This window comes from Hylobates moloch, unplaced genomic scaffold (genome assembly GCF_009828535.3).
Source record: "Hylobates moloch isolate HMO894 unplaced genomic scaffold, HMol_V3 SCAFFOLD_5, whole genome shotgun sequence".
Lineage (NCBI taxonomy): Eukaryota > Metazoa > Chordata > Mammalia > Primates > Hylobatidae > Hylobates > Hylobates moloch.
In genome coordinates, this window is record NW_026652280.1 from 127,518,960 (window position 1) to 127,544,285 (window position 25,326).

General features: G+C 37.3%; 1 protein-coding gene across 3 annotated transcripts in view; it reads right to left on the reverse strand.

Annotated features, from left to right (window-relative positions):
- PLPPR4 (phospholipid phosphatase related 4) overlaps positions 1-1,671 on the reverse strand; it is a 44,687-nt gene extending 43,016 nt beyond the window's left edge. Inside the window, exon 1 of one of the 3 annotated variants that reach the window (XM_032155285.2) lies at positions 1,483-1,671. In XM_032155285.2, coding sequence (XP_032011176.2) covers positions 1,483-1,560 — 78 coding nt within the window. In that variant the 5' untranslated portion in view covers positions 1,561-1,671. The remainder of the gene's footprint in view (positions 1-1,482) is intronic. The other 2 variants (XM_032155286.2, XM_058439551.1) reach the window with 2 other exon arrangements.
- Between the last annotated feature and the right edge of the window lie 23,655 nt (positions 1,672-25,326).

The window sequence follows — 25,326 nt, forward strand, 5'->3', positions numbered from 1 at the left end:
CTATTCTTTCACCCTTTTCATCATGGAATCTTCTGCTACCTACATTTTTCTTGAGAAAGCTCTTTATTATCTTTCAACAAAAATTACCTAAACCATGTTCCCAAAAATCTCTTGTGAAAAGAGAAAGGATAATAAATGGATTCATTATTTTAAATACATAGGTTCTTTTTTTTTTTTTTTTGCTTCTTTTCTATGGGTCATGAATGAAGGGGTCACCCATCATTTCTCTGAAACTTATGCAAGTCACATACATCTTTCTTAAAATTGAAATTATTTAAAAAATTTATGACACTTTTACAAAACTTCCAAATATATTGTTACCTATAAGAACAGTCCGACAATGTCTATTCTCCCAAGTTTCAAGGCAGTGACTATTCCTCAGCACAGATAAGCCTTACAATCATTGAATACAGAATCTACTGTTTGCACTTGGAAGGGCTAAACCTCCATATTTGGCTGAAAAGATGGCCAGAGAAGGATATTTATGATTCAGCAACAGTCTTATAATTCTCTATGCAACCCAGACTCTAACTAAACAGAATATAGTTTTATGCCTAAAACCGTCTGATTTCCCTAAACCTATGCAATACAACCCTTTAGTATCTGTAATTTAATAAACCTTTTGCTTAAAAATGTCTTCCTAATGCAATGGAGCACAGTACACGGAATCACTGTATCTGCCAATCTTTATAACACTCCTATGAATTGTTTCTCCCTCAAATACTGCATTTTGGCAGGTTAGAGGGTCATTATGGATACATCTGCATTTAATTGCTTATCTAAAATACTGCTCAGCACAGTGAATACTCAGATACAAATCATGTAAAATCAGATGATGTCATAGATTTAAAATATTATATATAGTTATGTATACACACATATATAATATGTATTTTTTACTGTGGAAAGAGGCCAGTACATTGATGATTGATGTTTAGAGATGCAGTTCCAATTTCAGAAGCGTATGTGAGCACCATAATAATATAATAGGAGAAGGATTTGGGGGGGGCAGGGGTAGTAAAAGCAATTAACAATATTTGTACTATGTAAACACCTTCAACCCTCATATGCCCTAGGCATAGCTGTGTGCACACGGAGTTCCCGACACGTACTCAGCAGGTTGAAGACACAAATCCCGAAATATGGGCATCATGGCCCCTCTGGGGCACTAGCGGACGTTGTGCACACAGGCACTAAAGGAGGGTCAAGGAACTAAAACCACACTCACTCACACAGGTATCCGTTCCCTGCAGGCCACCCAGCAGCGACACCTCTAATGGTAATCACCCCGGGCTGACAGGTATTCACAGGCACATTCCGGGAGCTGCTGTGAAATCTAGGGGAAGAGGGGAGGGTCGGGCATTTGGGGACAGCGGCGCGCGCCTGGCAGGATCTCTGCGCCTCCAACACTGTCCAGGACCTGAATTCGCTCAGGAGATGCCCAGAGGATCTGCATTATGCCAAGGCACTGGGCCAACTCACCTCGACGAAATAAAAGCAGGGCAGGAGGGTGACGCTGTCCTTGATCACTTTGCCCTTTGGCCTCTCCTTCGCCGACATCCCTGCCGCCTGCCGGGGTCTGCGTCCTCCCCCGGGCGAGGTGTGCACAGCGCAGCTGAGGCGAGCTGCCTCCTCCAGCCCCAAGCGCCCGGCGCCGCTGATGTCACATTCCCCGCGGCCACCGCTGGAGCCAGCGCGCTGCATGCAGCGCCCCCGCCTTCTCCCCGCCCCTTTTTGCAGCAACCCAGCGATTCCCTTAGCGGGCCAGTCCTTTTCCTCCCCTAGTCTGGCTCCTGCTCCCCGTTTTTCTGGCGAGAGACGACGTCCAGCTCCCTCCTCCAAGCTGTTGCTGCAATGGCTTCCCCTCCCTGTCACCCTCCCTCAGCTCTCTACCGCCCTTGCGAGGCTCCAAGGCTGTCGGAGCTTGACGTCAAGAATCCGAAAAGGGGGACGCACTCCTGGTTTCTGCAGTAGCGAGGCTGAGGAGCTAAGCCACCTAGTCCCCTCCTGGGGAGCCTCCTAGGTCACTCTAGGAATGCTATTAAAGAATGCTAAGGATCAGAAGCCCTGCTCCAGCGCACTGACCCATAGCAAGAAAACCAACCCCTACCTGCACGAAATGAGATCTTGGATCCCATACTGAAAAGTAGGCCGAGGTAGGCATTCCCTGACAGCTGGTTGCTACCCAGGAATGACAGCTCCTACAGGGGATTCTCTGCCTAGGAGACTCCTTAGCTCCGTTCCACATCGAAGCACCCACTAACAAACACTATCGGTTGTGTGGGAATGATGTGGGTTCCTTGCATCCAGAGAGGCAGATGTGCACAGGTAATGGGCATCCTTATTGAGCCCAGAGGCTACTGTATGTTCTAATCTCACTGTCACACCCCCAGAACAGTGTCAGTATTACAATCATAACAGTAAAAAGAAGTATGTCTTCAGATATTAATAATCTAAAGTCCTTCATCTTGTTGGCAGTATACATGGCTAGTCTCAATTTTATGATTACTTTGGCAACCAGAGGTATCAAGTTGATATAGAAGAGAGAAAAACCCAGCAAACATGAGACATTGTATTACACTAATAAAGATAACCTACTTTTGTGATCACATGTCCCAGGCCATTTCCAATATCTCCAAGTCTCCATTTCAAGCATGCGATGGCCAATTCCCAACTCGTTTATCCATTTCCCTTTTTCAGTTGCTCCTCCAATAGGTCTTTGGCAATATAGGACCACTCTACCTAATAATATACACATTTCACTGCCAACACACCTCTTGCCCCACTTTCCTCTGCCAGGCTTGGGTTCCAAAGTCTAGCCTTATAATTGCTTGTTTCCGCCTCCCAATTTGCCATACTCATCTGATAATACCCCGGCTTAGTTGAACCCAATTCTCTGCCCTTACCACTGAAAGTGGCTGGAGAAAAACACACAACCGCATGATCCTGTCTCACATCCAACTCGTGACCACAAACTCCAAGTAGGTCGTGGAGTTGCCCCCCCACAATTCTATAATTTTTTCTGTCCAGCCATTTTCCCATTCACAACTTCTCACTTCTCAAATCTCCTCATTCTCAGTTCATGACATTAACTCTTATTTCACTTAGAAAATAGAAGTAATCAGAAGAGAGCTACATCTTCTTCCCAAACTCACTACTTGCCCCCACCCCCCACCATGCACAGTGATCGCCATCACTTCCCAGACTGGCATAACATAACAGCCTTCTAACTGTTCTACCAGCCTTTGCCCTTGCCATTCCCACAACCTACAAACCATTCCCTATGCAGCATCCAGAAAGGTCATTTGAAAAGGAAATCCAATTGTGTTATTCCCCTACCCAAACCCTCCAAGAGCTCTCTTCCACTTCAATGGAAAGTCCAAACTTCCCGTCTCTTCCTTAAAGCCCTACCTGGCCACCCTGCCTGGTTCTAGGACCTCATTCCCATCACTTTGCACCTCAATGGTCTGGCCATTCCAGCCTAGCCTTTCACTGCTTCAGGAGCTTTGCCCTTACTGTTCCTTTGTCCAAGAACTCTGTTCCGCCAAAATTACATGGCTTAACCCCTCACTTAATTCATATCTCTGCTCAAATTTTAACTCCTCAGGGAAGTTGTGTTGGATGCACCAAGTAGATTCATAATCTCAGACCTCTGTTACTCTTTATTCTTTTATACTATTTTATTTTCCTTCATAGAATTTATCACCATTTGATAGTATATCAAATATTTCTGTGTCCTTTTTTATCTTGCCTGCCTCACCCACTAGTAAACTCCATAAAGTCAAGCACATTTTCATTATATTTTCTGGTAACTGGAAGTGTGCCTGGCAAAGAGTAGGTTGTCAGTATATAGTGAAGAAATAAATGGAACAATGAAATTAAGTGATGCATATATAACCATATAGCATAGTTTTTCACATAGTATATGTTCATTAAGTGCTTGTTGATTCTGTTTAACTTTACATTAATCAGTAATTATACTTTTCATTAGTACCAATGTTACTTTGTGTTGTGGGGGGGTGCTGGAGGCCTTTCTTTTTTCAACCGTCTTGGTACCTCAAGAAAATTTACAATCTTTGGTGAGATAAAAAATAAGCTAGAACATATTTAACTTAAGAGAGATGTTGTCATCCTGGAAACTCAGTGTTTTTATTTAAGAAGAGGTGAAATATAAGACTAAACCTATACCCACCTAATTTCAATAGCAAAAAACCTGAAGGTATGTGATAAAATATGAGAGATGTATGCTGACCACACCTCAACAATTCAACAAATTGTCAAAACATCAGAAAGGTACCCTTTTTTTCCTCCCTAGCTGGTCTGCCCAGATTGACCTGCTCACATTATCAAGGGTTAGGAAATGTTTCAGAATTCAAAGTCAATTCTTATTGTAAATCCTTTATCTTTCATTAGGTCAGATTCTCCTTCCTTCTGTCTCTCTTCTTGTGAATTTTATTTTTCTAATGTATAGCATTTCATAAAACAATCAAGCTAAAGATTCCCTTAAATACTAAACACAATAGTAATATCTTACATTGGGGTAACAGTTTGATATATATTACCTACTTTCACTTTTGATGCTCAAAACAATGCAATGAAGTGAACAGGGCGAATGATTTCTCTATTTTATAAAAAAATCAGTAGACAGAACTCAGGGATAGAATAAATAAATAGAAAAATTTGAACCAAAACAGAATGAAATTTGGAGTCAGAAGACACGAACTTGAGCTCAGGATTTGTAATGTTTGAACTCTGCTCATAAGCAAATCACTTAGTATCTCCAAGCTTTAGTTTTCTATTATGTAAAATGAGAAGAATACTGGTACTATCTGACAACAATGCCCGGTAGCTTAATTGTGACAATATATGTGAAAGCACTTGGTGAAATGTAAAACTAGCTCATCCATTCATCAGTCCACCCATTCAACCTACAAGTATTTATTGATCCCCAGCTATGTGAGAGGCATATTTCTCATAAGACACCCACTGGAGAAAAGAATATATATGCTTGTTGTCTTCATAGAATTCACAGGCTAATGTAGGTGAAGAGAAGACAGACACAGACAATAAATTAGTAATAGTAATAGAAAACACCTCCATGAAGCTCACTATGGAATAGACATCATTAACAATACTTTGCATCTTACCTCACATTGTACTCACAAGATGCTTATGAAATTACTATCATTATTATCACATTTTATAGTTAAAAAACAGACTCAGAGGGGTAAACTATGATCGTATGGAAGGACCACAGATATAATTAATAGGGCTGAGATTGTTGAACTCAGTAGGTTGCTGCAGGCTATGTGATCTTAAGGGCTACACCTACTGCCTCTCTTTACAAACATATAATTATATCTTGTGATATAGACTACTAAAGAAACAATTAAGGTGCAGTTGTAATCACTATGAGAAACTTCTTAAGAATGGTGGTTGTGGCACTATTCACAATAGCAAAGACTTGGAACCAACTCAAATGTCCATCAATGGTAGACTGGATAAAGAAAATGTGGAACATATACACCATGGAGTACTATGCAGTCATAAAAAAGGATGACTTCATGTCCTTTGCAGGGACATGGATGAAGCTGGAAACCATCATTCTCAGCAAACTATCACAAGAACAGAAAACCAAACACTGTGCATGTTCTCACTCATAAGTGGGAGTTGAACAATGAGAACACATGGACATAGGGAGGGGAACATCACACATCAGGGCCTGTCAGGGGTGAGGGGCTAGGGGAGGGATAACATTAGGAGAAATAGCGAATGTAGGTGACGGGTTCATGGGTGCAGCAAACCACCATGGCACATGTATACCTATGTAACAAAACTGCACGTTCTGCACATGTACCCCAGAACTTAAAGTGTAATAAAATAATAATAACAATAATAATAAAAATAAAAAGAAAGATAGTCAAGGAAGTCCATGAGAGGAGTTGACATTCAAGCCATTTACAGCACAGAGGCTACTAGAGAACACTCGAAAACTAAAAAATATATTTCATCCCATCTTTACCACATAAATTCACATTGAAGCCAAGTGCAAAACTTTTATATTGAATGTTGCTTCATGTATGCTAGTTGCAGCCCTACATTATAATAGTGACATTAAAAACAATTTAATGTGCCTCACAGAACTTGAACATTTTCAATGGAAATCCTGTTTCAGTGCATTCGAATGAAAAATGGCACCCATTGAAAAAGCAGCCCTCTGACATTTCACGAGACAGAGTATTTCATAGCACAAATAACCTGGAAAAAATATGCCTGAAAATGCATTTGACACTATTATTTAAAGTGTCAGACTTCTCAGATAAGAAAGAAGTCGTTTTTCTCTATATTGGATTTGTGTGCCCATAGCCAAATGCAAACTGCTTTTCTGTTTCCTGGCAACTATTTGCCCTTTGGGTATTTGCATGACATTTATTTTTAAGGTCATAAAAATATACTTAAATTAGTTACGTATTTCTCAGATATCAGCCGACTCCACCACATTTTAAGGGGACAATGTAAGATTTTATTGCATTTTTCTAAATGGAAGAGACTTAACATAACTGAATATGCAGATGTGTGAAGTAGGAAAAACACTGAAATGAGAAGCTTCTGAAGGATGAGAAAGTGATGTTTTAGTTCCAGCCTCATCGCTGACTAATTCCACGGCTGTAAATAAGAGCATTTTAACTCAGGGACTCTGTTTCCACATGTAAAATGAATAGGTTAGAGGAGTGAAATGGACATCTGTTGTGTGTTTGTTCAGGAGCCATCATTCCTTCTTTTTGTGATGGTTTCTTGAATTTTCATGATAAACTGTCCCACTTCTACTGTCCAAACTAGGACTGTAAATGAAGGTATTCAGTCCGCCCTAGGCCAGATAAGATAGTGACCAAAATGTGAACAACTGGACCCTGTTCCCCAGGAATCTGAATCTTGAGGAAAGTGATACAGAGACAGAAAATTGTTGGTGTTGATGCATGATAGAAGAAAAGAGAATGATAATTAATGCTGTCCTTTTTACCTTTCCTTTAAGAAGTCTGGCTTTTTTCTTTTCTTTTGTTTCTTTTTATATCCCCATTGTCTTTCCAAAGATATCCCTTCCTCTCCTCTTTTCTGTTCTCATTAATTTAGCCAGAGCCCATTTTCTGTGCCCACAACAAATAAAAACATTTTCTGTGCCCACAACCAAACAAAAAAGTCACATACCTTTGATAAGAAGACATGACTTTTTTGTTTTTTAATCTAACATCAAATTTACCTAACAGCAATTCTTCTGGCAAGAGATTTTTTTTTTTTTTTTTTTTTTTTTTGAGGTGGATTCTCACTCTCTTGCCCAGGCTGGAGTGCAGTGGCACGATCTCAGCTCACTGCAACCTCCACCTCCTGGGTTCAAGTGATTCTCCTGCCTCAGCCTCCAGAGTAGCTGGGACTACAGGTGTATGCCACCACGCCAGGCTAATTTTTGCATTTTTAATAGAGATGGGGTTTCACCATGTTGGCCAGGCTGGTCTTGAACTCCTGACCTCAAGTAATCTGCCTGCCTCAGCCTCCCAAAGTGTTGGGATTGCAGGCATGAGCCACCATGCGTGGCCCAGGCAAGAGATTTTTAAAATATAATTTTACCTTTTTTTATTTTTTATTTTTTTTTACTATCAATGACTTTTTTCCACTATGGTCCTCTGTGATTCCCTACCAGGATATGGTAGAAGCTGATTTACCTGAATCTATGGAGCTTCATCCCACAGGAACATATCTTTGCCCTCGAAATCAGCAGCTACCCCAAGATAACCTATAGCAGTGATACAGGCAACAAAATCAAAAGTTCATTGCAGAGTTGTGTTTTGCCTTGTCATACTAGTGTGTTGTGAATGGGTTTCAACTGTCCCATAAGATATTGATCCCCTCAGGGCCTTAGCAGGGTCTGTGCAAAGTCTCAGTGCAGATTGCTTCTGGTTGCAATAATCCAGGTTCAAGGTGGAACAGTGCGTGACAGCAAGTTCAGAAGGCTATAAACCAGGAGAGAAACAACTTCAGAACTTGCTGCTGCAACCCAGTGTACTAAATATAGCCAAGAGGGAGCCCCACTACCTGGAAAGCCACTGGACAACCAGCTGCAGCATATGTTATTGCCCAAGGAGCACTGGGCACACCCCTAGGTGTGGTCTGTTAAAGGTGCTTGGAGAGTGGAGAGATCCAACGGTTCTCCTCATGGGTACAACTGAGGGAAGTGATTGCTATTTCTGTCTTCTCTCTGTAAATTCTGTCCATGGGTACTGATATGTCTTGTATATGGCTTCCATGCTACCTGCATAGCAATGGCTCTAAAAATGAATGTATATTCTGCAAATAAAGCATCATTTTTCTTTTGCAATATGTGATAAAAATATTTAATTGGATTTAGAAACATCTAAGTTTATCACAAGAAATTTAAACATTACTTTTGTCAATGAAAGCAGTGCTATTGAATTCTTCACATGTAATTTCGAGGGTTGTTATATTTTTAATGATTATAAAGCAATGATATCAGATTTTTATCACCTACTTGTGCAAAGTTTCTCTTCAATGGTTACTATCAAGAATTTAAAGAGGTCAAAAGTAAAAATTCTGATGAGAAAATGTATGTAGCCATTCTCTGTACAAGTAAGCTCAAGTTTCTCATTTAAAAATTGAATAGATTTTATTTGGAAGTTTTAAATTTAATGTATTTCTCCAAAACTTGATTTTTCTTCATGTTCACATACTATAAAAATGTGATGCTTTTCCTACTAAGTTCTGCACAACTGCCCTCAATTCCCTTTTAAAACATTTACCTTATTGTGCTGTATTAATACACTAGTTTATGTGTGAAAGGGTTGAGAAATACACACATATAAATTGGCCATTCCTTTTTCTTCAGTGTCACACTGCAACTGGTTCTCTACTATCTTCCTGGAAAGTAACAAGCAGCAGCTATTTAAAGTATAAGATGATCCAAACCACTCAATCTAAAAATCTTGTCATCATCCTTGATTTATGCATGGCTGTGTCCCTTATATTTAGTCTCCAAATTCTTTTGAGTTTCCAATGAACTTTTGCCCTTTCGTATTTTTCTCTTCTGTATTAATGCCTGGTTTCCTACAAAAGTCAGCTATGGCCTTCAGGCTCTTCCATCATACAACACCCCTCTGGGTAAGTCCTGCCCCACTAGACACTTGTCTTGTGTCCCCCTCTGCAGAGATGTGTCCTCTCCTCTGACTAGCTTGTTTGAGCTGCACTTGCACCATCTTTGTTCTGTTCCTGTGCCTTCTCACATGCTGTTCTACTCTCCTGGAATGCATTCCTATCTCACATTTCTGAATTTTGTCCTTGCTACTCTAGCTCTTAAAGACATCTCTCTGAATACCAGTAGACCTTATTTTGACTGCACAATCTAGCCCATGACTATAAATCATTTTATTTTATTTGATATAGTCTCATCTTGTACTTCCAATTGTAGGAGTGAATTGGAGAAACAACATGTCATTTCTGTTTTTTCCATTTCCTCTTTCCCATGTCCGCTCTTACCATTTTGTTCACTTCATTATTTCAGTGACAGTATCATAGCCTACTGGCTAATTTCCCTAACTAGGAATCTTCCATTTTCTGATCAAGCGTATAACTTTGCACCATGAAAATTCTCTTAAAGCACAATTTTGATCATGCCACTCTCTTGCTCAAAAGTGCTTTATGATTCTTCATTGCCTATAAAATTGTATTCAGTCTTTAGCCTGGCGTGTAATGGCCTCCGTGGTCTGGCCTCCAGCAATCTTTCCATCTTACCTCTCCTTCTCCCTGTACAGACACTAACTCCAGACATCCTAGGCTACATGGCATTTTGTAAACCATATTCTCTTGCATCAAAGCCTTTTTTGTACTCTTCTTTAATGATTTTTCAAATTTCAAACCAAAGTAACCTCCTTATAAGATTTCCTCAAACTTTCCCTCCTATGTGATCCTTTAGAGTTTTCTTTGGACATTTTTGTAGATCACATGTAAAAATTTTGCCTTGATTGTCTTATTTTCCCCCAATAATATTTTTCTTCTTGAAAGTATAAGCCATGTCTAATTCACCTTTTCTTCCTTTCTGAACCCTTAACATAGTATTTTGTACATATCAAGAGTTCAGCGAATCTTTATTGAATAAATAAATTTCATTCCTTTTACCCTTCCTTCTACAGTGATGAGTATAACACTGGAACAACATAAATATTTTGAATGTAAAATTACTGATTTTATAATTTATATAAATTAATAAGCACCCTGTCTCTCTCCCTTTCTCTCTCCTAACACTATGAGAATGCTATCGGCTCCAACAAGAAGTGCATTCTCTCAATCCTTTAGTAATTATCCATTGGTTGCATAGTTAGATTATGTATTATAATTAGTACAATATGGGAATTTTGAGCATCTCTTTGGAGCGAGAAATATGCTTCAGTAAAGTAGATCTTGATTGTCCCCTCTTCTCTCTGCAGTTTCTAGCCCCATGCCTTCTTTTAAATATTGCATCTTAAATTCTACTGAAGATTTGTTTCCCCTTTGAAGTTTTCCGGGTTTGTTCCCAGGCTAAGACAGCTCCAAATGGTTCTATAATCTATATGTTAGTTGTCCTCGTTTTCTCTACCTGTGCATCTATGTGGCTCTTGCATACATCTTCCCACCTGTCCTGTTCTCCTTACTTGTTGAACTCTTCCGTGGGCTGGGACTTTTATTTGTCGCATTAAAATACAATTTTTTTTTACACGCTGTCTTAATTTGACTGTTGTGATGATAGCCATTATGTTTCAGAACCAATTGTAAGAAAAATTAGGGCAAAAAAGTCCAAATGATTTTTGTAAGAAAAATTAGGGCAAAAGTCCAAATGATTTTGGAATAAATTAATAAAAGAAAACACCTTCCTGGATATGAAAAACCACCTTTGCTAACACTCATACAACTTTCATGTATACTATCTGTTATCGAAGCTCCTATCAAAAGAGCTGAAGCAAGATCATTCCTAAAATTAAGATACTTCATAACTTTAAAATAAAACATATAGAATTAAAGTTTATTTAAATTTCACAGCAATATATAAAATACATAAAAATTGGCCAGGTGTGGTGGCTCATGCCTGTAATCGCACACTTTGGGAGGCCGAGGCAGGCAGATCATTTGAGGTGAGGCGTTTGAGACCAGTCTGGCCAACACAGTGAAATCCCATCTCTACTAAAAATACAAAATTAGCCAGGCATGGTGGCATGCACCTGCAGTCCCAGCCACTTGGGAGGCTGAGGCAAGAGAATCACTTGAACCTGGGAGGCGGAGGTTGCAGTGAGCTGAGATCATGCCACTGTACTCCAGCCTGGGTGACAGAATAAGACTCCGTCTAAAAATAATAAAATAAAATACATAAAATTATACACTTTAAATAATTTTTAACCCTTTAGTTACTCCTTTGATATAGATTTGTTCATTGATAGTTGAAAAATGACTCTATTTATACTGGACTCCTTTTTGATACATAAAAGTAACACAAACTCAATTTCTTTCTTTCTTTCCTTTCTTTTTTTTTTTTTTTTTTTAAATGAGGTCTTTCTTTGTCACCCAGGCTGGAGTTCAGTGATGTGGTCATGGGTCACTGCAGCTTTGAACTCCTGAGTTCAAATGATCCTCCCACCTCAGCCTCCTGAGCAGATGGGACTACAGGTGTGTGCCACCATTCCTGGCTAATTTTTGTTTTTTCTTGTTTTGTAGATTTGGAATCTTACTATGTTGCCCAGGGTGGTCTTAAACTCTTAGCTTCAAGTGATCTCCCCACCTCACCCTCCCAAAGCACTGGGATTACAGGCATATGCCACCACTCTTGGCTGCAAATGTGATTTCATATAGATGTGGAGTCACAAACAACAGAGAATCTCTAGTCCTGTCTCTGCAAATAGGGAGACTATGCTCACTTAATCTTTAGAATTCTCAGATTCATTGACTTGCCCTTCACGTGGAATTGTATGTTATTAATTTATCATTCAATAAAATGTTCTTTCTTAAAACTTTGACTTTGATTCCACATATAGGAAATATCTGTCGCTTTGGTTTGCAACGACCCCTTCTTTTGAGAGAGGTCCTGTCTTCCAAATACAAGCTAATATGTGGTCCTGGGACATCCGGACGTTTTCTGTTAGATTGCACCACACTAATAGTGGGGTGAGCACACAACTGAAGTGAAGCCTATCATTTATGCTACCCTATATCCTCTGGCCATGGAGATTTGTCCAGAGATGATCATGAAACCAGTAGGAGCCTATCTGAATACCCAGGAGTTTTCTAACTAGAATCAAAGGAGAAGAGTGAGTGTTCTTCTCTTTCTGGTGGCAAAGCTGTACAGATGTAAGTACCAAAGCTGCCTATGGTCATGTCTCCTTAAGCAAATGAAGAAAGTCTTACACTTGTGAAACAGAATAAAACTGGCATTAATAGAGAAGAGATGAGATATAGAAATTCTCGAGAGTTTTTAGTCCCTGAGTTCAATTACTTAGAAGAAGAGCTCCAACACAACCTTCTGTTGAACCTTTGAGGTTCAGTATATGAGTTAGTAATCACCTCCTCCCCCAACTATTTTTGCCTAAGTTTCTTGTTTGTGAGTTCCTTTCACTTATAAACAAAAATCCCTGTGCAATATACACTTTATAAAGTGCAAACAATATAGAATAATACTAATGATGCTGTAAGATTTTTTTCTGTGGGAGTAAAGTATGAAGCGTTACCAATCAGTATCTGATTTCAAGCTATAATCAATCTTACTATGCCATCATCCTGAAACGCACCACAATAGACTACAAATTAAGCCGTAACACAAGTTACTCACCACTGCATAATTTGCTGCCACCCACAACTTGCAGGGAGAGGTGATGACAAGAATGCCCATCAACCCCTCTTATATAGTAATTCTGGAGTTTCTCTACTTGCAGGCACATACGTCTTGCCCGTGGGCGCAGCTCACTGGGGTTAACTGAAGCTGGCAGATTTTGATTGGTGAATTGTGCAAGTTGTGTGAGAAGCAGTAGGTGTGAGGTGATGCCAGAATAAAGATAAGTAGGGCACTGGCAAGTTAAAAAGAATCAATATACAAAGTGTTTGTTTAATTTGCATTTTAAAAACTTGAGCTTCTATTCAATTTAGAATGTCTAGCCCTTCCAGAAAGGACTTCTTGAGTCCCAGGAAAATGAGCTCACACCTGAATAAGAGTTTCTTTTGAACAAGGCTAAATTTTATCTTTATGAAGACAAATTGCAAATTCATTCTACAGGAAAAGAGGAAAGTCATCTTGGAGCAGATCTTTACTTTAAAAAGAGTTGATGCAGGCAAATGTAAATAGAATAGGACCCAACATCCCTAAGGAAGACTTTTAAGGCCAAGGAAGCCACGAAAGTTGTTTGCTCTGGTATTTTGAAAAATGAATCTGTTTGATTTAATTTAAAAAGCTAGGATCCTCATGTAAGAAAGTGAAACCAGCCCAATTGTCTCATAGAATTGATATTTACAGTTTAATAAACATAGAAATTGAACCTGCTAGTCTTAATGTTTTTTTTTTATTTTTTAAAACTTTTATTTTAAATTCAGGGTTACATGTGAAAGTTTGTTACATAGGTAAACTCATGTCACATGGGTTTGTTGGACAGATTATTTCATCATCTAGGAATTAAGCCCGGTATCTAATAGTTATTTTTTCTGCTCCTCTCCCTCTTCCCACCCTTCACCCTCAAGTAGACTCCAGTATCTGTTGTTTCTTCTTTGTGTTCATAAGTTCTCACTGGTTAGCTCCCACTTACAAGTGACAACATGAGGTATTTGATTTTCTATTCCTGCATTAGTTTGCTGAGGATAATAGTCTCCATCTCCATCCATGTTCCTGCAAAGACATGATCTCATTCTTTTTTATGGCTGCATAGAATTCCATGGTGCATATGTACCACATTTTAAAAATCCCATCTGTCATTGATGGGCCTTTAGGTTGATTCCATGTCTTTGCTATTGTGAATAGTGCCATAATGTACATTCACGTGCATGTGTTTATATGGTATAATGATTTATATTCCTTTGGGTATATATCCAGTAATGGGATTGCTGGGTTGAATGGTAGTTCTGCTTTTAGCTCTTTGAAAAATCACAATAATGTTTTCCACAATGGTTGAGCTAATTTACACTCCCACCAACAGTGTGTAAGTATTCTCTTTTCGCCACAGCCTCACCAGCATCTGTTATTTTTTACTTTTATTAAAAAGCCATTTTATTATTTTAAAATTATTAATTTAAAACAGTATATTAATATATAATTAGTATTAGAGCAATATATTTTATTAAATTAATATTATGTAATTATTGTTTATTATTAAATAGCCATTCTGACTGATATGAGATGGTATCTCTTTGTGAACCATTCGGTCTTAAAGCTTGAGAAACATATTTGTCTTATCTGGATAGATAGATAGATAGATAGATAGAAAGATAGATAGATAGATAAAGATGATAGCAATGGAGATGATAATTTCCTGCATTCCTTTCTCAGGAAATCAACTATCAGGAGTCCCAAGTAGTATCAAGGAATTGAAATTTACTAGATCACTGCTTCTGGACCAGGAGACACCAGACCCGTTATTCATCATGATTGCCTAACCAACCACCTGCTGCCTATTGACCAACTCCTCTTACCTACCCCTCCCTAATTCTTGTTTTCCTGCACTTTAGCTACATGCCTGCCCCACTATATAAACCCCCTATTTTGATCAATTGGGAAGATAGATTTGAAACTCATCTCCCATTTCCTCAGCTGTAGCACCTTGTATGGTGTTGTGCTTTGAGCAACCATGAATCAGCATGAGATTGTGACATGATAGAGCTCTAACCTGGCAGCCCCAAGGTGGGGCACTACTGGAGTCTGTGTCAGGCTCCAAGTGAGGGAGAGAGCCTCAGCATCCTCGAGGTAACCTGCACTGGACCGTGGAGGACCAGGATGCAGCAGCAAATAGAGCAAAAATGCCTCAGGCAAAAAGAGGCTTTTCAATTCTCTCTCTTCTGACATTGGAAGTGGACTGAGCTCTTTGATGAAACAGTTAGACCTTGGGGGTTTTGGAGCCTCTAGGGCAGGGGCTGGTGAATGACTGGCTCGCAGCCCGAATCCAGCTTGCTTTTGTAATTAGTTTTATTGGAACACAAATACACCCATTCCTTTCTGTATTGTCTGTGTCTGCTTTGACCCTACAATGGCAGAGTGGAGTAGCTGTGACAGAGATTATGTAGTGTGCAAAACCTAAAATATTTACTCTCAGGCCCTTTATAGGAAAGTAAATCCTGATCCCTGACATCCAACAGCTTCCACAATTTCCATCACTTCATCTATCCTAATTCTCACTAATTCTGAATTTTAGTCTCTGAGTTTGGTCTGAACCCATGTGATTGATCTTACTGTCCCTAGTATGGACCATGACTTTTTCCTCATATACCATTCCTCGCTAATTTCCCTCATGGCCAAGTTCTTAAACCACATTCTACCCAACCACAATATATAGTGCTTGACTCTTTAATGTCACATTCTATGGATGTGAATTTCCTAGTGCAGTGAATTTCCTAGTGCAGTGAATTTCTGACATGACTTCAGACACACAGGAACAAGGACACAAAGTAGAGTTTAAAATTTATTTTTATAAAAAAGTTGACAGAAATGAAATCTATTCCCTAATATGCCATAAAATACGGTGAAGTAATATTATAATATGATATTTAAATTTTAGACATCTACTTGCCTCTGCAAATATTCAGAGCAAAATTTAAACCTTAAAATGTCATAAAATGGCAAAAGCCACATTATAAAAATATCTTTAATTTATTCAGTCTGTGCTGAGTCTTTTGTAAGTTATTTAAAATGCCATGCAAATCAGAGTAAATCAAACAGTATTTCAGGAAAAGCAGATTTTTAGATGTAATCAACATGTCGTTTGAATAACAATCTTAATGTTATTTAAACACCGAAACCAAATGTTGTATTGATTAGAAAGGAATATGACTAGATTTAATGGAAATAATGTTATTTTCTATTGTTGACCAGCCACTCATTACCATCATAACACAATAATAATTTCAAAAGTATATATAAAGATATACATATACACATATGTACACACATATATGTGTATGTACATGAACATATAAGAGAGAGATGGCTACATTTTCATCCATATTTATCAATCAAATTTAAAAAATTTGATAATTGAACAAATATTTATTGAGGAGTATTTTAGACAAGATATTGCACCAGCCATTAGAGTTACAGAGATAAATGAGCACAGCTCCTTTCCCAACAAGTTCATACTATACTAATGGAAGTGATACGAAATCAAATACTTAGAATAACAGACTTCAAAAGTTTTTCTCATATACCTCTTTAAATGATATTTAAAAATGCTTTCTTTTGACCATTCTGTATCAGCATCTCAAATTTTAACAAATGTTTAAATTACTGCTAATGATATAACTTTGGCAAATATTGATATTACATAAATTAACACCCAAGTGTTATATCACTTTTTAAAGTGTATGCAATAGAATCAAAATACTATTATTATTTAAAACTTACATTCATACATTAATAATGTAAATAAAAAAGAGGTGCTTCTAGTAGTGGTGATTTAGGTAATTTAGACTAACATTCTTGATAAGAACAAATAAAAAAGGCTAGACACAACATGGAAAATATCCTCTTTTTATTTTTTGAGATGGAGTTTTGCTCTTGTTGCCCAGGCTGGAGTGCAATGGCGATCTTGACTCACCACAACCTCTGCCTACTGGGTTCAAGTGACTCTCCTGCCTCAGCTTCCTGAGTAGCTGGGATTGCAGGCATGCGCCACCATGTCCGGCTAATTTGGTATTTTTAGTAGAGACGGGGTTTCTCCATGTTGGTCAGGCTGGTCTCGAACTCCCAACCTCAGGTGATCCGCCCACCTCGGCCTTCCAAAGTGCTGGGATTACAGGCGTTAGCTACCGCACCCGGCCTGTAAAATATCCCTTAATGGCATGAAACATCCAACAAGTTAGTAAGAAATAACTAATCTTAGACTAGCGAGAGCATGACTGTACAAAGAGATGAACTGGAGTTGTTGACACCGGGGCATTTGTCCACAGAAAGGAAGTGACTCATATGAGGAAGACTAGGGTAACTGGGTGGGAACTCCCTGGTAGACAGCTGAGAGTCAACTGTGCTTTGGGGCTGACTTTCAGAGACGGGGGTTGCTGAGCCTGAGCTCAGGAACTAACAAAGACAGAAACCTAGTAGAACAACTCTTGTTTTGGGCAAACACCTCAGAGGCTAAATTCAGGAAGGAGAATGTAAATATAACTCTGGGGATAACCTCAAACCTCGATTTTGTAGTACAACTGCCCATAGGTAACTGGAAGCAGGAAACGAAATCCTCTCTGAAGAAGATAATACCACACTCAGTCACAAACTTTGTCTAAAGATAATTTTTCAAATAAAATTGGCTGGCAAATAACTTAAAATCACAATACATGTAATGAGTTAAGTTCACACAAATGAGAATCAGCAGAATTAATAGACAGAAACAGATCCAAATTAACTCTAGATATTGGATACCTGAATAAAACAAGCACTCTGTAACTGTTCATGGAGATAAAAGTGGAACCAATTTTTTCAAGGGATTTAGGTTTGCATATTTGAAGAGGAACTATCTAAAAATTATGTAACTGAATGATTACATAGATAGGTTTAGCAGTAGATTAGACCCTGATAAAAGTATTGAAAAAGAAACATAATAAAAATAGCATGTAAGTCAAGAAAAGGTTAAATAGATCTAGAGTATTCTAAGTCTTTGCATTTTCTCATAGGAAACAAAGAGGAAAAGAAAATATAACAGGTAGAACAAATTAAAAGCATACAAGGAAATGGAAAATATATATTTAGAATATATAATATTCATACTGTATATAATATATATTTATGTATATAATTACATGAATTTATATTGACTAAGTTATATAGTTAAAATGCAAGGATTAACACGATATTTAAAAATTAATTTCATCTTGTTCACAGAAGATTTTGAAAATTTAAAAGTATAGACAGGAGAAATAGTAAACCATACAAAAACTTAACCAAAAGAAACTAAGGTAGCTGTGTTTACTTGCAACAGTATAAAAAAATTATGCAGGCCATAGAAATTAATTTAGAGTTGTGCAGGACTTCTACAGTAAAAGTTAAACATTTTAATGAGATAAAATAAAGTTCTCGATATTATACTAAGGGAGTAATTCTTTTTTTTGGAGTGAAACACTCAATAATAAAAAATTGTTAGTTCCCCTGAACTCACCTATAAATTCAAGACAATCTCAATAAAAATCCAAAATATTTATTTGAGCAACTTGACAATCTATTTCTAAAATGTACATAAAAATTAAATTGCCATGAATTTTGCCTTTATTAAAAAATTGTTGATTAGACATTATGGTCATTTGTTTCCTCAATTTCATAGAAGTATATTAAAAAATATTACCAAGACATAGCAAATGACTCTAAAGTATACCTTGCTCATTCACTTAAAACCACTTTGTTTATCCAGTAAAACTTACATGATGAAGGAGTAAAAGTAACTATAAAATTAGGTATTATTTACATTTGGAGTTTGCCCATTAATTATAAGTAAAAACTTACATGTTTATGCCAAAACTGTTTGAAATGGCACTCAAAGTACCTTGAAAATATAAAAAAAGAGAAATTGACACAAGAATTCTTACCAAGAAATTGATAATTTTTATGATTAAAACTTAAATTTACAATTTTGAATTTGACTAACATAACTCTATCTGAGGAGTATCAATCGATCCTAGTTAATTGAAGCCAGTTGTTCAAAATTCAACATATTAAATCCTAGATTGCATTTGGGGATCTTGTCTACTGCAACAAGTCAAGGTGTCTGAAAATTGTATCTGCCTTTTATAAAGTAAGAGAAAGGTGATTGCAATAAGCAGATGAGAAAGGAGAACAGCATGGGGTTTTCTGAGGTAGACCAACTTTAGGAAAGAGTTTATATGGCAGTTTAGCACTTGGACAATATTTTTTTAAAAAACTATGCAATAGAGAAGTCTAGTGTATGGAACAGGATATCCATTACTCATTTTGAAGACCTCAGATATAAATGATATGGTAGAAGGGAGTACATGGTATGACTTAAAAAAAAATTGGACTTGCTCTATATACTCTTACTGTTACCAAGACTTTAAATTTTATGTCATGCTAGTGACACCCAATCCTCTCTCTAAACTGACATAGAGCTGCTGGTGGAAATGTCATTTTAATGCCTCCCAACTCCCATATGACTTCACATGATTTATCTTTCCTAAAAAACGTTCTTCCTATATTCCTTTATTAGTTTCACCCAGCCACCCAAGACACTTTTCTTATTTACCTCTCCTGTTGGCCCCTGAGTCCTGCTAATTTCTTGAGGTATCTTCTCATTTATGTCACAATGCCCTAATCATCTCTTCTCATTGAGAATACTGCAAAATCCTTCCAACTGTTAGCCCTGTCTCCAGTTTTGTGTCTGATTAATCACTGTATTCTATTGCCAGAGTAATTGTTGAAAATGCAAACCTCAGCATGTTATACACCTATGATCACATTTTAATGGTGTCCCATTCCATTCAGCAGTACTTGTCAAACATTTCCATTTTTCATAAGAGGATAATAAATTTATATCTGCAAAAGAGATAAACTTATTTGAAGACTTGTATTTTATTTTTTAATTCATGTGAATTAAGGTGTCATTCTGTAATATAATCGTGTGTGGTGTTTTTAAAATTTTATTTATTTTAAAAATCATCACATTGTAATTGCACATTGAATCATGTGTATTTTAATTATTTACCATTTAAATCTGTTCACTGCCTCCAAAGGCCTCCATACTTGCATTGATGTCTTTCCTCCTCTCCCCATTATAAATATTGAAACTCTAGAAAGTTGTCCTAAATTGAGTTATTTCTCTGGCTTATCAGATATCTTTTGCACGTGAATGTATCCAATCCCCACATATTTAAGAATAATGAATCTACAAGACAAATATAAGGTTTTACTTATATTTTTATTTTGCTTTTAAAATTGTAAAATATAATCACCCATATTCAAAAATACAGAGACAGATGTATAATTTAATAAGCTACAACATGGTTAACTCCAGAGTAATTTTCAGGTCAAAAAATAGGAGGTTGCCAGCCTACCAGAACCTCCCGATGTGTCCTTTCTCTAGCGCTTGATTGTTTCACTCAACATGATGTTTTTAAGAGTCCTCTGTGTATGATATGTAAATGTAGTTCTTTTTTCTTTTTTCTGTTGCCTTTTTTCTGTTGATTCTCCTGCCTCAGTCTCCTGAGTAGCTGGGATTACAGGCATTCACCATCATGCCTGGCTAATTTTGTATTTTTAGTAGAGACGGGGTTTCTCCATGTTGGTCAGGCTGGTCTCGAACTCCTGACCTCAGGTGATCCACCTGCATTGGCCTCCCAAAGTGCAGGGAATTTAGCGTGTGGAAATACCACAATGACTTAGGCATTTCAAAGATTACAGATAGTTAGGTTAGTTTTTGTTTCTGGGGATTCTAATCAGGCTTCTAAGAATTTTCCCATACATGTCTTGTGGTGCACATGTGCACTAGTTTCTCTAGGGTGTGTACCTAGGAGTGGAAGTGCTAGTCATAGAGAATGAATATTTTGATTTTACTACATAACATCAAACTGTTTTCTAAAGTGGTAGTACCTGCAATGTGTGAGAATTCCCGTTGCTCCACATATTCTGTATTGTGAGACTAATTGCAACAAATGTGGTTGTTGGTTTGCGATACCTCATTTCAGTTTTACTTTGCATTTTCTAAACTTTTTTTTTTTTTTTTGAGACAGAGTTTCACTCTTGTTGCCCAGGCTGGAGTGCAATGGTGTGATCTCAGCTCACCACAACCTCCACCTCCCGGGTTCAAGTGATTCTCCTGCCTCAGCCTCCCAATAGCTTGGATTACAGGCATGCACCACCACGCCTGGCTAGTTTTGTATTTTTAGTAGAGACAGGGTTTCTGCATGTTGGTCAAGCTGGTCTCGAACTCCCAACCTCAGATGATCCACCTGCATTGGCCCCCCAAAGTGCTGGGATTACAGGCATGAGCCACTGCACCCAGCTGCATTTTCTAAACTTCTAATGAGGATGATCACCTTCTCACACATCTATGGGCCATTGAATAGTCTGTTTTCTGGTGTGCTTGCTCAAATCCTTTGCCAGTTTTTCTATGAAGGTTCTTGTCATTTTTGTTTTTCATTTGTATGCAGATTTTTAAAAATAACTTTTGGATATGTTTTCTTTGCCAGTTTTTTCTGACAAATACAGTCTATCACTTTTTATTTTCTTTATGGTATCTCTAAATGACATCATAAAGCTCTAAATCTTAATGATGTCCATTTGATTAACTTCTTTCTTTATAGTTATGGCTTTTTGTGTCTGGTGTAAGAGTTTTCCATGATCTGAAATCAAGAAGATAGTCTGTTAATAGACTACTAAAATCTTTAATATGTAGGTCTATAATACTCCTGAAATTATTTTTTATGGAATGATTTACAATATTTATTTCCAAAAAGATACTCAAATGTCATAACATTATGTATTGAAAAGTAAAACTTTCCCTTTTACTTGGCTATAATACCACTTACATAAATCAAATGTCCGTATATACATGAGTCTCTGTGCGAGAATTCTATTTTATTCAGTCTATTTGTCTACCCAAGCACCACTGCCCTGCGATCTCTATTGTTACTACATGACAATAAATCTTGATATAAGGTAGAACAATTCCCTTCCACACTGTTCTTCTTTGGGGGCTTTACTTATAAGTTTTAGAGTGAACTTGTCAAGTTTCACAGAAATAATAATCAAAAACAAGAAGAGATTTTTAATTGAAATAGAATTAAATCTATAGATCAATTTACGGAGAATTGACCTCTTTACAATATTTAGCCTTCTAATCCATGGATACACCCATTTTTCAATATATTTATGTCTCCTGTAAAATTTCCCAACAATGATTTTATAGGGTTTTTTTTGGCAGAGGTTTTTTGTTTTTCATCTCTTTTCAAAATTTATTCGAGGTATTTGGTATTGTTGGTGTTATTGTGTACATGGTATTTTTTTTCCTGTTTGTTACTGTTGTATAGGAAATGGGTTACATCTGTTTATTGATTTTGCATATAGAAACATTGTTAGACTCTGTCATTAATCCTCAAGATTTATCTGTAGTTTTCTTCATGTTGTCTGAGAATAATGACAGTTTCTCCCCCTCATTTCAAGCTTTATACTATCTTCTTTTCTTTCTTTCTTTTTTTTTTTTTGAGATGGAGTTTCACTCTTGTTGCCCAGTACATATTCAAAACACAGATGTTTTATAATTTATCTCCAATACTTCCATTATATGAGATCCTGTGGATCTTTGTTTTGTCTTTGTTTCTGCTGGTTGTCACCATCAACTTTTGTAGGCCTGATTGTTTTTAAACATATTGGTAATTATAATTGAAAAGTTGTTTTTCAATGTGTTGAGGGGTTTATGTTAAGGTCAATTCTGACACAGAAGTTTTGCAGTTGCTCCTGCTGGGTGACTGGTAGGATTATCAGCTTGAAATCATTTTAAGTCAAGTTGAGATTTCCCAATCAGACAATTTGAAAAGGGGCTGCAATTCCTTGAAAGGGCTGTACTATTTCTGGTTCACCTTTACCCTGAGGATGTATCCTACCATGGTCCCAGCTCACTGGTGGGGGTAAGCCCCACTTGTTGCCTGCTCTGGGCTTCTGTCACTGTTGCCTTACAAGCAACCAAGATATAGGTTCTGAATTTCCAGTATTAACAAATGCCTTAAGACCAAAAGTAGCTTCTGTGCTTAACTATCTCTCCAGGTTCTTGTTTTCTTTTTCAATTTTGGCTTAGTAATTCATCCTTACTCTCTATTAGCTCTTCAGTATTTTTAAAACAGCATAGGGAAGAAATATATATAATATATTTTTTATATATAGTGTGAAAAAGCTAGGATTGCTTCTGGCTGCAAGTAATAGAACACATACACACACACACACACACACACACACACACACAAAAGTGCCTTAAGCAAATAAGGAGTTTGCTATTTTTCACATGACAGTACCAGAAGTTGGTAGTCCAGGGTGGGTACAGAAATTCCATGAATCCTTCCTGAACCCAGGTTTCTTTTACTCTTTCACTCCTGCATTCTTACCTTGAGCTTATTTAGTCACAAGTCGGCTTCTCCATCTAGGAGGAGGGAAAAAGGCCTAACAGCATCAGAAATAGGGTAACGTAATTTTCAAGATGGGCACATTGCCTAACCCAGCAAAATCACAATTCTGACATTCAGGTGAGTAATTAGCAGTTTCTGCCTAGTGTTTGTGCAGGTAATATGTGAATGCTAAAGAAACAAGTAAATGTGAGGCAATGTTTTTATATTTGCTAAACATGTTTTCTTCGAATAAATTTTAGATATATTTACTTTCAAGAGCATATGAAAGTTGGAAGAAAATTTAAATTTCACCTAATTCAATCTAGAAATTGGATGCAGAATGTTTTTCTTTAATATCACTAATAGATGTTTACTAGTTTCTTCATGATAATTTCTGACTTCAGGTTGTAAAAGTTATCTGGTTAATAGATTATAACCAGCTTAGCATATTTTCCAGAAAACATAGTAATGAGAACAGAAAAATAAATAATAAAATAATAAAAACATTACAACACTGAACATTATAATTGTTAATCTTTTGTTAGAACCAGAGTAGATTTTCCATTAATTGAGAAATGTAGTTGATATCTTACTCATGCTTTGTTTCAAGAAGCTAAGCAATTCTTCCCATCTGAGAAAAGGTAAAAAAATCTAAATTCTTCTTCAATCAAATGGCTCCTGGCTCAAATAATTGTTTTGTACAAACCAGGAAAATGAGGGGCTATTTTTTTTTCCTCTGGAATTGCTACTTTGTGCGATTATCCTAGTGTTCCTACATTCATTCAGAGACTACAACTTCCAAACACAAACAGGGAGAGACTTGCAATGTTGCACTGAATTCAGATAACTTAATTCCCCAAGTGAAATACAGTAAGCAGGATCAGAAGAAGTCTGAAGAGCTAGATTAAAGTACATCCCAAGGATTGCAGTTTTTCCTGGATTCCAATACATTACTGTGGGAGAGAATCAGCTAGGAGGAATTAAAAAGGATTTACCTCAGTATGGCAGAACTGCACAAAGGGAATGCTTTGTACACAAAAAAAGATGGTGAGGTAGTCAGGCATGTATACTAGCCATCCACTCATTCATTCATTTAGCAAATATTTACTGAGCATCTACTACATGGGAGAATAGGCATGGGACATACAGCAATAAACAAAACAAAGTCCTTGCCTTTCAAACAGCTCACATTCTAACAGAAGGAAACAGACAAATATAAAAATAAAGATTTGTTAAGTAGTGACAATGATGGGGTAAATACTACAGAAAGGCAATCTTGTGAAAAAATGCTCAACATAACTAATTACCAGGGAAATGAAATTAAAACCACAATGAGATTCCACCTTACTCCTAGAAGAATGGCTATAATAAAAAATAATAGATGATGACATGGATGTGGTAAAAAGGGAACACTTTTACACTGGTGGTAGAAATGTAAACTAGTACAGCCACTATGGAAAACAGTATGAAGATTTCTTAAACAGCTAAAAGTAGAACTACCATTTGATCCATCAATCTAACTGCTGGGTATCTATCCAAAGGAAAGAAGTCATCATATGAAAAAGACACACGCACACGCATGTTTATAGCAGCACAATTCACAATTGCAAAAGCATGAAACCAACATAAATGCCCATCAACCAATGAGTGGATAAAGAAAATGTGGTATATATACACCGTGGAATACTACTCAGCCATAAAACGGAATGAAATAATGGCTTTTGCAGGAACTTGGAAACTTGGAGGGAGCTGGAGGTCATTATTCTAAGTAAAGTAACTCAGATATGGGAAAACCAAATATTGTATGTTCTCATTTATAAGTGTGAGCTAAGCTATGAGGTTACAAAGGCATAAAAATGATATCATGGACTTTGGGGACTTGAGGGAAAAGATGGGAGGCAGGTGAGGGATAAAAGACTACATATTGGATACATTGTACACTGTTAGAGTGTACACTGCTTGGGTGATGGGTGGACCAAAATCTCAGAAATCACCACTGAAGAACTTATCCAT